The sequence below is a fragment of the Clupea harengus genome, chromosome 12, assembly GCF_900700415.2.
Source record: "Clupea harengus chromosome 12, Ch_v2.0.2, whole genome shotgun sequence".
Taxonomy (NCBI): Eukaryota; Metazoa; Chordata; class Actinopteri; order Clupeiformes; family Clupeidae; genus Clupea; species Clupea harengus.
The window spans coordinates 29,703,917-29,719,572 of record NC_045163.1 but is presented as its reverse complement, the minus strand read 5'-3'; the positions used below and the strand labels follow the sequence as shown (position 1 = coordinate 29,719,572).

At 44.3% G+C, this 15,656-nt stretch overlaps 1 protein-coding gene across 4 annotated transcripts in view; it reads left to right on the top strand.

Moving 5' to 3' along the window:
• LOC105903850 (A-kinase anchor protein 2) overlaps positions 1-15,656 on the top strand; it is a 130,117-nt gene that overhangs the window by 58,791 nt on the left and 55,670 nt on the right. For all 4 annotated transcript variants that reach the window (XM_042709412.1, XM_031577998.2, XM_042709414.1 and 1 more), the window contains exons 5-8: positions 1,669-1,783; positions 2,476-2,497; positions 3,830-3,931; positions 5,281-6,030. In XM_042709412.1, coding sequence (XP_042565346.1) covers positions 1,669-1,783; positions 2,476-2,497; positions 3,830-3,931; positions 5,281-6,030 — 989 coding nt within the window. The remainder of the gene's footprint in view (positions 1-1,668; positions 1,784-2,475; positions 2,498-3,829; positions 3,932-5,280; positions 6,031-15,656) is intronic.

The window sequence follows — 15,656 nt, the reverse complement described above, 5'->3', positions numbered from 1 at the left end:
ATTAAAATCCCCTGATGCTAAATTAGGAGACAACTTTCGAGTGCACAATTAGCACAGTATGCTGTAACTACCCTGTGATCAGTTTGGCCTGGTCAAACCGAAAGGCATTTGTCTGAAGCCATCATTACTGTGCACTTTAAACTGATAACAACCATGTGACCACAATCTCAAACCACTCAACACACAGCAGGCTCGTCTGGAGCTTAATTAGCAAAATTGCTATTCAGCAATCCAGACGTAGTATTGTCTGCATCTCAGTTTCTTGGCTCGAGGCCCAGTTCCCTTAAGTACTATGGCTGGGGAATTGCTTGACATGGTGTTAAGCTTTCACGCCTTTTTGCCGTCGTTGGGTTGCAAGACAAGGCCCTAGAATGTGTCCTCATAAACTACGATAATTCAAGAGCTCAGCTCCAGAGCCTGACTGTCCGCCCAGCGAAACTCTGAGATACTAGGCAGTACAGTCCAGGGACACTCTGAGATACTAGGCAGTACAGCCCAGGGAAACGCTGAGATACTAGGCAGTACAGCCCAGGGACACTCTGAGATACTAGGCAGTACAGCCTCTCCCAAAGCTGGGGATGATAAACAGTCTCCTGGGCTGAACTAATGTGCGTGTGTGTGAGTGTGTGTTACCTCAACACTGGAAACAGCACATGCACGTCACACAAACACACAAACACACAAACAACACAAACACACATGCACGTCACACAAACACACATGCACGTCACACGTCACACACATGCACATCACACAAACACACATGCAAGTCACACAAACAACACATGCACGTCACACACATGCACATCACACAAACACACATGCACGTCACACAAACAACACATGCACGTCACACACATGCACGTCACACAAACACACATGCACGTCACACACACGCATGTCACACAAACACACAAACACACATGCACGTCACACAAACACACATAAACGTCACACAAACACACATGCACGTCACACAAACAACACAAACACACATGCACGTCACACAAACAACACAAACACACATGCACGTCACACAAACACACATGCACGTCACACAAACACACACGCATTTAGTCTGTATTGCATTCATTACTGTAGATTTACAGTTACTGAAAGCAGAGGTTTTTTGTCCTTGTGTAATAAATGAAAGACCACGTTTACATCATGCACTGCCATTTCACTAAAAAAGAATTGCTTCTCATTTTCTCACATTTTCCATATATTTCTGTATTCATCACATATCACAGGTATACACATACACACACACACTAACACACTTACTACACACAGACACCCACACACACTCACTACACACAGACACACACATACTCACTACACACATACACACACACACTAACACACATGCTTACTACACGCATACACACACACACACACACACTCACTACACACATACCCACACACACTAAACACATGCTTACTACACACAGTCACACACACACACTCACATATCACAGATATAAATGTCAGTATATTTTCTCTGTAAATTCATCTGTATGTATCTGGTCATGTCTGTTCCAGTCATTAAACACATAGTGGTGTAAATATTTTCAGTGGAATTTAGTATTTCTGTCTCCTGCTTGTGTGTCTGCGAGCGACTGATTAATATTGCCCTCTGCTAATGACTGGGAACGTGTTTCGTAACAGATTGGAATCTGAGATCGGTTTGCTGGAGAACGAGGAATCCCAAATCTCGGCCAAAGAACAGGCGCTGCGCGAGAGGCTGCGAGAAACGGAGAGATCAATCGAAGATCTACAGAAAGTAAGAAGGGAATTCTATTGATCACCTATTTCACTGTGTGTGTGCTCAAAATGCTCAAGTTCCCCCACGGGTGTGTCTCACACACACACACATACACACACACACACACACACACACACACACACATGTGTCTGACATGGCTAATGGCTGAAGGAAGTCCTGTCAGTGTAGCAAAGAATGAAAGCATAGTAATCCAGATCAGAAGATGAAATAACAGAATCATAGCCTGAGTTAAATGAACAGACCCATAGCCTGAGTTAAATGAACAGACCCATAGCCTGAGTTAAATGAACAGACCCATAGTCTGAGTTAAATGAACAGACCCATAGCCTGAGTTAAATGAACAGACCCATAGCCTGAGTTAAATGAACAGACCCATAGTCTGAGTTAAATGAACAGACCCATAGTCTGAGTTAAATGAACAGACCCAAGAACCATAGTCTGAGTTAAATCAGGAGGTTAAATGAACACAACCATAGCCTGATCAAGCTTTATCAAGCTTTATTGGCATGACTGTAAGTACAATATTGCCAACGCATAAAATATAGCTTACAATGATATAAAAAGTAAAAATAGACAATTAATAAATAAATTAAGTTTTAAAAGGGAAAATGAGAAAAAAGTGATAATGTATTATTTATATTATTTATTATTTACTCTCTCTCTCTCTCTCTCTCTCTTTCTGTTTTCAGAGTCTCCAAAACCAAGATGGAGGTAAAAACACCTGAACTCATTACGTGGATAATAGAGCAGTTACTAATATGGGATAGAGTTAGATACATACACACACACACACACACACACACACACACACACACACACACGCTCACACACACACACACACGCTCACACACACACACTACTATTACTAATATGGGATAGAGTTACTAATATGAGTTACTAATATCGGTTAGGGTTAGATACATACACACACACACACACACACACACACACACACACACACACACACACACACAACCAGTGGTATTCATATAAATTATAGTATTTGGTTTGGTTTTGCACGCACATACTCACACACACTCACACATGCACATAAACACGCACTCACTCACAGGCACTCACACGCACGCTCACACACACGCACACACTCATACACACAAACACGCACTCACTCACAGGCACTCACACGCACGCTCACACACACACACACACACACATACACACTCATACACACAAACACGCATGCTCTCACACACACACACACACACACACACACACACACACACACACACAGTGCTCATGCTCTTTTGTGAGTTGGTGGGGTCCCCCTGTGTTGGACCGTGTCCCTCCTGCCTCAGCGAGACTATTGTGTGTGTGTGTGTGTGTGTGTGTGTGTGTGTGTGTGTGTGTGTGTGTGTGACTATATGTAAGGCTGTGACTCGCCACTTTGTTTACTTTGATCCACCTATTCACCGGCAATCCCCCCACCAGAGGTTCCCCATTGTCCCTCCTAATGCACTCGCTCTCGTTTTGCTGCATAAGCAAGGGATCGAGAGAAAGGGAGATAGAAAGAGAGGGAGAGGGAGAGAGAAAGAGTGAGAGAAAGAGGGAGAGAGAGAGAGTTAGAGAGAGAGAGAAAGAGAGAGAGAGAGAGAGGGAGAGAGAGAGACAGAGAGGGAGAGAGGGAGAGAGAGAGAGGGAGAGAGAGAGAGAGAGAGAGTTAGAGAGAGAGAGAAAGAGAGAGAGAGAGAGAGGGAGAGAGAGAGACAGAGAGGGAGAGAGGGAGAGAGAGAGAGAGAGAGAGAGAGACAGAGAGGGAGAGAGAGTTAGAGAGAGAGTGTAAGAGAGGCGAGACTGCTGTGGGTGTGTATGTCAAGTTGTGTGTGTGTGTGTGTGTGTGTGTGTGTGTGTGTGTGTGTGTGTGTGTGTGTGTGTATGTCAAGTTGTGTGTGTGTGTGTGTGTGTGTGTGTGTGTGTGTGTGTGTGTGTGTCGGCGTGAGGTGGGGGGTGCTTGTGGACGCAGGGGTCCAGGCTGACTTCCTCTCCTCTCGCGCTGCTCTCGCGCTGCTCTCTACCCTCTAACAGATGCAGTGAGTTACGTCCGCTCCCAGACCCCCAGCCTTCCTGAGCTGAACTCCAAACCTTCGGCCGCAGCTCCGGGGAACGAGCAACTCCCAAGAAAATCTGGTAGGTGCTGTCTGTGTGTGGGGGGGAGGGAGGGGGGGGTATGGAGGGTGGGAGGGGTTGGATTGGGGGGGTACTACACACTTGGGTCAAGGCCAGGGGTGAGCAGTGAGGATTAGATATGGAGGCTCATCATGGACTAAACATGCCTGATTAGGCAAAGTACATCAGCACCGCCACCTCCAGCAGGAAACACGGGCGATGCGGCATTCTTGCTCTCTGGCGTAACCCGAACCCGAACACCACTTCACTCACAGGGACATTCTGCTGCCTTACATCTGAGTAGAGTTCAAGCAGGGTGGCTGCTTATAGTTCCTTCTATTGAATTTGGACGATCTGTCAAATTCAACGTACTATCGGAAGTTTCGAGAAAACTGGACTGCACATACTGCGAATCATTTATTTGACATCAAATGTGTTCACGCTTGCCTTCAGAAGTGTTGATACTTGATGTGTGACTGCCTTTGAATCTAAACAAAGATTTGCACTGATATGTTGAGAAATAGTCAGTTAATCTTTCAGCTCTTGCAGCATAGACTATGATTAGAAAGTGCTCTTAAGAACTTCAAATAATCATGAAAATGTTTATTTGAAAATTGAGTTTTGTGAATGTTTTTCAGTTAAAGTGGGTTTACTTTAATTACTATTCCAGAAGCGGTTGTTATGGAGATTAGCTTGGGACAGAGGTTGTTTTCACATCCTAAACACACAATGCATGGCAAGAAGCCATGTTGCCTTCCACATAACATATGCTGCTAATGGCGGCATAACGCAAGAGGTGGTTTGGTAGGATACACGTTATTCTACAGATATATACTCTCTTTGGACGGGTATGACATGGGAAAACAGAAGTAAAAACATCCAGTGACCAGTTTAACTTGATAGCATCAAGTTAAAGCAAGGCTGTCACTTATATAATTATATATGGGTCTGTGTGCACTGGGCATGTATAATGTATGGAAATAAATAGTTCTTCACACTGTTTGATAGATAACCTGAATCATTTCTATTGATTATGTTAGCAGGTGAACCTCCGTAATTCAATTATTATTGATTATTGGTAACCTTAATTGTTGGTAAATATTGTTTATAAGACATTGTGGTTAAGTTGCAAAATATAAAAGTCTGAGGTGACTGTACAACACACTGGACAACAGTATTTTATTTCCTGGGATAATGTGAGTGAGTGTGTGTGTGTGTGTGTGTGTGTGTGTGTGTGTGTGTGTGTGTGTGTGTGTGTGTGTGTGTGAGAGTGTGTGTGTGTGTGTGTGAGAGTGTGTGTGTGTGTGAATGAGCTAATACTTATGCTAATGCTAATGCTAACCACATCCTCTCTGCCCCCCCGTGTGAAGCGTTGTATGCCATGGAGATCAGCGTGGAGAGAGACAGGAAGACCGGCGGCACCAGGATCCTCTCGGCGGCGCCGGTGAGCCCCGAGGACGTGGGGCACCAGCCCCAGCGCGGGGTCAAGGTCTACGACGACGGGCGCAAGGTCATCTACGAGGTGCGCTCTGGGGGCACCACCACCCTGGAGAACGGCCTGCATCCCTGGAGCCCCACGGACGTGGACGAGCTGATGCAGCGCGTGGGCCAGGCCCACCACCGGGGCGGCGACACCGGCACGGTCATCGTCACGCCCGCCGAACCCGACGCGCCGCCCCCGCCCCCGAGCCTGAACGAGCAGATGGTGCAGCACAAGGAGGCCGAGCTGGAGATGGTGCGCAGACAGCAGGGCAAGATGGCCGCCGCCGCTGCTGCGGGCACCACCGCGGGTCAGCCGCGGTTCCAGGACGAGGTGACGGAGGCGCCCGAGGCTTCCTCGGAGAAGCCGGTGACCATGATCTTCATGGGCTACCACAGCGTGCAGGACGAGGACGAGACCAAGAAGCTCCTGGGCTTCGACGGCACCATCAAGGCGGAGATCGTCCTGATCGACGAGGACGACGAGAAGTCCCTGCGCGAAAAGACCGTCACCGACATCTCCACCGTGGATGGCAACGCCGCTGACCTGGTGTCTGGCCGCCCGCTCTCTGACAGCACTGAACTGTCCTCGGAGGGCAAGGACGAGAGCGTGGCCACCAAGGGACTCCCAGCCTCAGCAGGTAACCCAAACCCCGTACCGGCAGAGGTAGAGAAGAAAAAACGCTGCCAGTGCTGTACTGTCATGTGACCTTGTCATGTGACCTAGTCATGTGACCTGGTCATGTGACCTCTTTTCTCCGACACTATTGATTTCTTCCTCTTCTTCTACTGCTTCCTCGGAGCACACTCACCTCAGCTCTTCCTCCCTTTAAGAACACAACAACAACACAATAACAACACAACAACAACAAAAAGGCTCACTTTCCCACTAACAGCGCCTCTAGCTGTCTGACAGGAAGGAGGAAGCGCACCCTTTTTTCTGTTCCCTCTGGCCAACTTTCCACAGAAACTTTGGTTCCACAGCTGAGAAGAACACAGTCCCTGGAGGCCAAAACAGGTTTGGAGAAAGGGGAAAGGCCAGGCCTGTCTGTAGCATCCGACACACTGAATACGTATTAGGAGAAGAACAAAGAACCGTATTAGCCAGATTATTTAAATTATGTATCAGTATTTAACACATTTTTTTTTTAAAGATAAATAAATAAAGATGTGTCAGTCTTAAACCTGGTCATTCGAGAATTATATGAATTTGACACGTTCACAGAGAGCTTTATGAAATAGTGTAGCATAGGTAGATTTATTAGGAGTAAGGGTTTGACCCAGATAATGTCAACATTGTGAGAGAGACCTGTTTGACTCATATGTACTCATACAGTCAAGTGCTGTGTGTAAACACACACATCTGACATCAGTCAAGCGCTGTATGTAAACACACACATCTGACATCAGGCAAGCGCTGTATGTAAACACACACATCTGACATCAGGCAAGCGCTGTATGTAAACACACACATCTGACATCAGGCAAGCGCTGTATGTAAACACACACATCTGACATCAGTCAAGTGGCCTTATTGAAGCAGGTAAATGACTGCTCTTCTCTCTATACAAGCTGGGTTTGTCTTTCATTTTCTTCTGTTTACAGTGGTGGAGTTGTTTAAGGCTATCCCGACTCCGATAGCAATAGACACGACAGCGATGTACAGTGCATTCACTCCGTTACGCCGTGCGCAGACTCTGCCCCCGTATGTGTGCCTCCCATGTACCACTAGGGTAGAACCATCTGAAAATGACATTATGTCTGAATGTTTCCTTTTTGTCTTTTGAAAAACACAAAAGGCCGTTGAACGGACATCATCTGTTCACGTCCTTAGAGATAGATTAACTCCTTCAGCTCACCTACTGACCATGACCTTCAGGTGTCTCGTCTTTTTCTTCTTCTTCTTCAAATCCGTTAAGTTTACTGGCAATGATCAGAGACTGAGGCAATGTGCCTTGGTTTGTTAAAAAAAGGGGTCCAACAAAACGATGATGAATCCCTATTTGTAACCCCCTTCTTTAAATTCATTTATTTTGTTCTTTTCCAAAATCCACTTGGTTGGTTGTTTTTTTTTAAAATCTGGTTCTTTTGGACCACAGCTGCCAATCCAAATGTTTCAGCTGCACATCTTTTAGTGTACCTGGGTACTACGTGTGTGCCGTCTGTCAAGATCACTTCATCTGTACAACACAAGGAGTATGCAAGGATGCAAATCCCCCTAGAGCACTTGGGCCCTGTCATTACTGAGGGACCATGACCCTGGGAACGAGACTCAGTTTTCATACAGCTTGTGGTCCTAGTTTACATGTCACGTTAACAAGTGTTAACTATTGGGGACCTCTGCTGTTGAGGGGAAAACAATCGCCATAGGGGAAAGACCAAATCAGTCATTTTGAAAGACCATTTGAAACATAACTATGTTACAAAAAAGCACAATAAATTGGACATCTGGTCTGTCTACGCAAAAAAAAAAAAAAGCTAGAACTGCCAGTTCAGAGTCCCTTTTGTTCTACCACCAAGAATTATGCAGTCGGTTACTCGAAGCGATTGGCCTTAAGTCCAGAAAACAGACACTGCTTTGGCTTTGAAAAACATTGGGATAATCATCACCTCCCCCTTGACATTTATATCAGTCAAGAATTCAGGAAGTCACTCTTCAATTCCATGTGTAGCATTCTGGGGGTTTGGTACCGCTAGGGTACCCCTGGGGTAGGTAGGTATCCCCAGTAAGTGACAGAGTCTGAGGCCTCCTCCAGCAGCTGGCCCAGTGCCTGTGATGAAAGGGTTTCGTCTCATGTGTGTGTGTGAGGCCAATAGTTTCCAGTTTAGGACAAAACCCATATGGATTATGGATTATAGATTACAGAAATCTCAACACCTGACGGATCCCACAGTGGTCCACCAGATTGATATAGTCATGCGCACAGGATGGCCGTATATAAAGAATGTATATATGCTCTTTAGGGGTGACCATTTCCACGTGTACTTATAGGAGTTCTATTCTAGATATCCGATAGTGATATTGATATATATACATATAATTTATATTCAAATGCACACACAAATGCCATAGGACCTTATTGGTGTTGACCCCTAGAGGATATTTTATTTTATTTTTTTTATTTATTCTACCACTAATAGAAAACTGCTTCGCGGTGTCCATCATATCTCACAACACTCTTCCATCTCCTAATCTTTCAGTGTCATAAATCGCCATGCTTGGGCAAACATCAAAGTTCAAAACAGGAACTCTCTAAACAGGAACGATCTAAACAGGAACTATCTGAAAGCCATCACTGCAAGCCCCCCTGTACTCACACTGTCTATTTACAGATGCTCAGATCTTTTTGTGATATATGATTTCAGATATATATATAAGGGACACTTCAATCAATTCTTATGTAAGGCTACTGCACCGGATTAGAGTATATACTGTATGCGTATGTAGGATTTAGGCAAGCACAAATCAGCCTCAGTAGGCCTGTGGGGGTAAATAGACCTGGGGGTTAGGGTAAGACCTAACCTAAACCTAACCCTATCCAGAGATTTCGTTTTTAAGTTTTGGTCTTCTTTTTTTTTTTTTATCAGCTCATATGATATGTGTTGTACACACCACACAATGTCAAGCATTACACTAACAGACAGGTATAACACACACTTCAGGGGATGAATATAGCCTTTTACATTTGCGTTTATGAGGCTGGAACAAGTTCTTATTAAGGAATAAACTCTCTTTAAGGAGCAAGTTCTCTTTAAGGAATAAACTCTCTTTAAGGAGCAAGTTCTCTTAAAGGAATAAACTCTCTTTAAGGAGCAAGTTCTCTTTAAGGGTGCATGAATGGTTTATTTCTTCATGGTTCAACAGTAACACTGCTGATATTTTTAAGTATAATATTAAACAAACAGGAAGAATCATTTATAATCATTTGACATCCCTATGTACATATGTCACAGTTTCAAAGAGCACTGACTGGAAACTGTTCCTGTACAACATTCAAACCGTGTGACAGGCCTTCGGTTGTTGTTCGTGCTGCCATGTCAGGTACTCCTACTAATTGATATATTCAAATTCAAATGTCTTGTGTTATGGGAGAGGAAGAGTACCAGTAAATGAATTATAAAATGCCTGAATATAGGATAGAGAAATGGTCAGCGGTAGAGTGTATACGTAGATATGATTTATTTAGAATTAAGCTTATTTTTCTTTTATTGTGTTGATTTACAGCCTAGTGTAAGAGAATAGAGCACAGAAGGGTTACAGCTGTCGTACCGGACACAATCACACAGGTTGGAATGTTGTTCAGCATAGTTCCTGTCATTGTGCACATTCAGACACACACACACACACACACACACACACATAATCGCACACACACACACACACACACACACACACACACACACACACGCACACACTCTATCTCTCTCTCACACACACACACTCTATCTCTCTCACTCTCTCTCACACACACACACACACACACACACGCACACACTCTAGCTCTCTCACACACACACACACACACACACACACACACACACACACACACACACACAAACACCCACACACACACACGCACACACTCAATCTCTCTCACACACACACACACTCTATCTCTCTCTCACTCTCTCTCTCTCTCACACACACACACACACTCTCTCTCACACACACACACTGCCAAATGTGGTTCTGCTTCTGTGGTACAGCACCTGTTTGGGCTTATTGAGATGAATCCAACTTGCCATATAAACCGCTGTGCTTTATAACGGAAGTCTGGTGTATTTGTGTAACCTGAAGTGTAATTTTGAATTATTTGACCCTTTTTTTCCTTTTTGTTCTGACTATAACCATCACCCGCTGTATCTCTCTTGTTTTCTTTCTATTCCTCAGTTCTTTCTCTCCTGCTTTTGACACTCCTACCACACACTCAATTCAGTGCAAAATGGCCGCCGCCTTGCTGTAACAGTGGCTTTTTCCCTTTGTATGGTATACCTAGTCAAATAAAACTGCATTTTTCACAGTGCCTACCCTCCTGTGTCTGAGCTATGGTTCTTTCTCTAACTCACTCTTCTGCCATCAGGACACGCCTGCTCACTGCTACTACTCTGTACTCCTTCAGCCAGATACCTGCGGCTCACACTGGAATGCACAGGGTTCGAATGCATGGTATTAGAATGCACAGGGTTAGAATGCATAGAGTAAGAATGCACAGGGTTCGAATGCACAGAGTTAGAATGCATAGAGATGGAATGCACAGGGTTAGAATGCACAGGGTTAGAATGCACAGGGTTAGAATGCATAAGGGTTAGAATGCATAAGGGTTAGAATGCACAGGGTTCGAATGCACAGGGTTCGAATGCACAGGGTTAGAATGCACAGGGTTAGAATGCATAGAGATGGAATGCACAGGGTTCGAATGCACAGGGTTCGAATGCACAGGGTTCGAATGCACAGGGTTAGAATGCATCCGGCACATTCCAGAGTCTGCAGCAGGTAATCTGGCGGTTGCATCCCTGCCTGTGCCACCTTCACTCCAGCACTAACCTCACACCACTGCCTGCTGACCCCTGCTGTCACTCAAACCTGCTGAAGAGCCCTGCTGTGGCTTCCTGCATGAGAAACATTCTCATTATTATTTCATATATAACAGAATACTGCTTCCATTGTTTCCGGAAGATTCCCCTATGCATACTACATCAAACACACAGTCCGGTTTACACCTGCTCTCAACAGGTGGAAAGTTTCAACGCAAAAACAGACATGCGCTGTCCCCCGCCTTTTTTATACATACAACGGAATACAGTATGAGTCTGTCATTGGCCATCTCCTCCCATCATATCCAGTATAATACAGTGAGTCTGTCTGTCCTCCGCCATCTCCTCCCATCATATCCAGTATAATAACAGTGTGAGTCTGTGTCGGCCATCTCCTCCCATCATATCCAGTATAATACAGTGTGAGTCTGTCATCTCCTCCCATCATATTCAGTATAATACAGTATGAGTCTGTCTGTCCTCGGCCATCTTCCCCCTCAATTCTGCCGCCAGACTCCCACCTTTCCCACGCCCCTCCCATGAGTGCATGTGGATAAGCCCCTCCCATTAGTGCATGTGGATAATGCAGAAAAGAGCAACTTGTCAGTCTGTGCTCCTGTAACAGGCAGAATGCGGTCTGAGCCATGTGAGGTCTGTTCATACGTGCCCTGCCATGTTTTGAGTTGCACATTCAGACGAAACGTGTTAGTATATTTGCCCCTTGGTGGGGGGGCATTTCCAGGGAGTGAGTAGGCCGCGGCTAAAGACCCTGACAGTAAAAGCCATGTGATCATCTTGTGCAAGGGATGATGAGGTATTCATTAAATGATCACAGACACGCATTCTCAGACACACCATTGTCTGAATGCCCTGAGAATTATAAAACACAGTAATCATATGAGAAATAGGTGCATGAGTGCATTTCATTTGTCCTGTAAAAATAAGGTGTGCAGGTATAGGAACAAGCATGTGATGTGGAGAGATCTGAGAAGTATTAGCACAAGGACCTTAACATCTCACTCATATTACTATGACAACAAAATGCAGATGGTAGTGGCCTTTGAAACAACATGCCTTTACTTTACCATTCTCAATATTGAACAGACACATTCACATTAGAGTTAAATGTACATCAGTTGTCTCATTGATCCTAAAACATCCTCGTACTATTATTAAAACACTTTTATTTGGTCATCCATTGATCCTAAAACATCCTCGTACTATTATAAAAACACCTTGACACCATGACATTTCTCATGAGGACTGGACAAACCAAATCTCTTTCAACGATGGACAAGAAGTCGTCATGACAACTAATTCTGGTTTATAGCACAAAATGTCTTGTTAACAATCATTAGGATTGCAGTAGTGGGACATACTAGTTCTTGTACAGATCTACAGTACGACGTCTGACCCATAATTAGTATAATTAGTAATTAGTAAACATAATTAGTGCTGCAGTAGTGGGACATTGGGAAGAACATTAAGGGAACAGGGACGTATAATGCATCATCCTTTTTCTCAAGAAAAGCAAAGTGACCGTTTCTTGTCTGGGGCCGGTTTCTAAGTACAGTAGGTTTGACACACGGAGTTACAGACATCCAAGCATAGCATAGATACAGCTGAAGGCCTGTAGCATAGCATAGATACAGCTGAAGGCCTGTAGCATAGCATAGATACAGATGAAGGCCTGTAGCATAGCATAGATACAGCTGAAGGCCTGTAGCATAGCATAGATACAGAAGGCCTGTAGCATAGCATAGATACAGATAAAGACCTGTAGCATAGCATAGATACAGATGAGGGCCTGTAGAATAGCATAGATACAGATGAAGGCCTGTAGCATAGCATAGATACAGCTGAAGGCCTGTAGCATAGCATAGATACAGATAGCATAGCATAGATACAGATGAAGGGCTGTAGCATAGCATAGATACAGCTGAAGGCCTGTAGCATAGCATAGATACAGATGAAGGCCTGTAGCATAGCATAGATACAGATAGCATAGCATAGATACAGCTGAAGGCCTTTAGAATGTAGGGGAGACCCGGTACAGTTGTGACACAGGAGCAGCTGTAACGTGCCTAATTTCTCAGTTTGTTACTCAGAATTTCTCTCACATAGTTATATATATTTTTTTATCCTTTTTTCATTTTTGTTTTATAATCTACACCTTCATAAGCGATCTGCATATCCATACACCTTCATAAGTGATTTACATATCCATACACCTTCATAAGCGATCTGCATATCCATACACCTTGTGTTGTTATAAACTAGATCAACAGCATCGTGTAGCCCTTCAAAACTAGTTCTTCTATGGATTTACAGAACATCTACAGTACATCCTCTAGTCCTTTCATCATTAGTGCTCTTCTACAGATCTACAATACGACCTTTGACCCTAACATCATTAGTGCTCTTCTACAGATCTACAGAACATCTACAATACGACCTCTGACCCTATCATGATTAGTGCTGCAGTAGTGGGACATACTAGTTCTTCTACAGATCTACAATACATCTACAGTACGACCTTTGACCCTAACATGATTAGTGCTCTTCTACAGATCTACAGTACGACCTCTGACCCTAACATGATTAGTGCTCTTCTACAGATCTACAATACAACCTTTGACCCTAACATGATTAGTGCTCTTGTGCATGCAGTGCCGTCTCTGTGTGTTTCTAAGGGTCTGTAACAGCTGTACTCTCCCAGCTCGACCACTGGTCTCCTCTCCCAGCAATACAGTCATTTGAAGTTTCAGCCTTTCATTGCTGACCTAAAAACAACTGTTACAAACATCTACGTCCTGTACCTCAAAAGTAAAAAAAAGACTCAGAGGATCTCTCGTCATACATAAATACATACAGATGTGACAGCAGACTGTCTATACGTGTGTAACTATAGGAACATCATATTCTCCTCTGTATAACTCCTGATGGCACACATTTACACATTAGGAGATGCTTTTATCCAAAGCCACTTACAAGGAATTCTTGCATTTCTACATCAGGAGCAGTTAGGGGTTCATTGTCTTGCTCAAGGATACTTAAACACTTGGTAAGGAGGAGCGGGGATTCGAACTAGCAACCTTCCAACCTTCTTGATTACTAAACGACTCTTCTACCTCTTGTACCACCGTCGCCCCACACAGTGTGCGTCCTGTTATTGGCATGATAGACTGTGCCAAATAGTCTTCCAGTGACCTAATTACACACACAGAATGTGAGAAGCCACTAGCAAACTGAGGAGGGAGGGGATGCTGACAAACACTGTTTAGCTCTCCTGAGAAGAGTTTTTACACTGTGAGTCGGCTACTTGCACAGCACCCATCTGTATGATTAGATGTCTGTACCACACACACACACACACACACACCACCTCCCGGGACATCAGTTCTGCGTGCTGTGTGTAAGTGTTCTGCGTGCTGTGTGTAATTGTTCTGCGTGCTGTGTGTATGTGTTCTGCGTGCTGTGTGTATGTGTTCTGCGTGCTGTGTGTAATTGTTCTGCGTGCTGTGTGTATGTGTTCTGCGTGCTGTGTGTAAGTGTTCTGCGTGCTGTGTGTATGTGTTCTGCGTGCTGTGTGTGTGTTCTGCGTGCTGTGTGTATGTGTTCTGCGTGCTGTGTGTATGTGTTCTGCGTGCTGTGTGTAATTGTTCTGCGTGCTGTGTGTATGTGTTCTGCGTGCTGTGTGTATGTGTTCTGCGTGCTGTGTGTGTGTTCTGCGTGCTGTGTGTATGTGTTCTGCGTGCTGTGTGTGTGTTCTGCGTGCTGTGTGTATGTGTTCTGCGTGCTGTGTGTAAGTGTTCATTTAGATGCAGATTGGTATCATAATGAATCAAGTATGACGCCTCATCCAGCGTTTCCTCTGCTATAGGGGGAATGTAATGGCAGCCTCATTCTAAAACCCAGTTCAAAATCACAACACAGGGAGACTGCAGTTCAAGATCACAACACAGGGTAACTGCTGTTCAAGATCACAACACAGGGAGACTGCTGTTCACTGAACGCCTGTGGTAGCTGCTGTTCAAGATCACAACACAGGGAGACTGCTGTTCAAAATCACAACACAGGGAGACTGCTGTTCAAGATCACAACACAGGGAGACTGCTGTTCACTGAACGCCTGTGGTAGCTGCTGTTCACTGAACGCCTGTGGTAGCTGCTGTTCACTGAACGCCTGTGGTAGCTGCTGTTCACTGAACGCCTGTGGTAGCTGCTCTGCTGTGTGTATCCGCATGCCAACATAAAGACATATACATAATGTCAACAGTGGGCCACACACAGTAATGTATGTAAAGTAAATACATATACATAATGTATTTAACGTAAAGAAATATACATAATGTTTATAACATAAATACATATACATAATGTTTATAACATAAATACATAGACATAATGTATTTAACGTACAGACATATACATAATGTTTAAAACATAAAGACATATACATAATGTCAACATAAATAACGCAAGCCGTGTCCACAGTCCCCTGGGATGTGGGTGTGGGCAGAAGATATCAGAGCTCTGATTGGTCACTGGAGCTATGACAACAGCATTGCTTCTCAACAGGCAACAGGCACACAGCAATGCCCCCTTCATCCGAGTGCTAACAGCTAACAAGTGCTATGAATTACAATAATAACTGGACTCTTCATCCGGGAGCTAACAGTGCTAACAGCTAACAGTGCTATGAATTACAATAATAACTGGACTCTTCATCC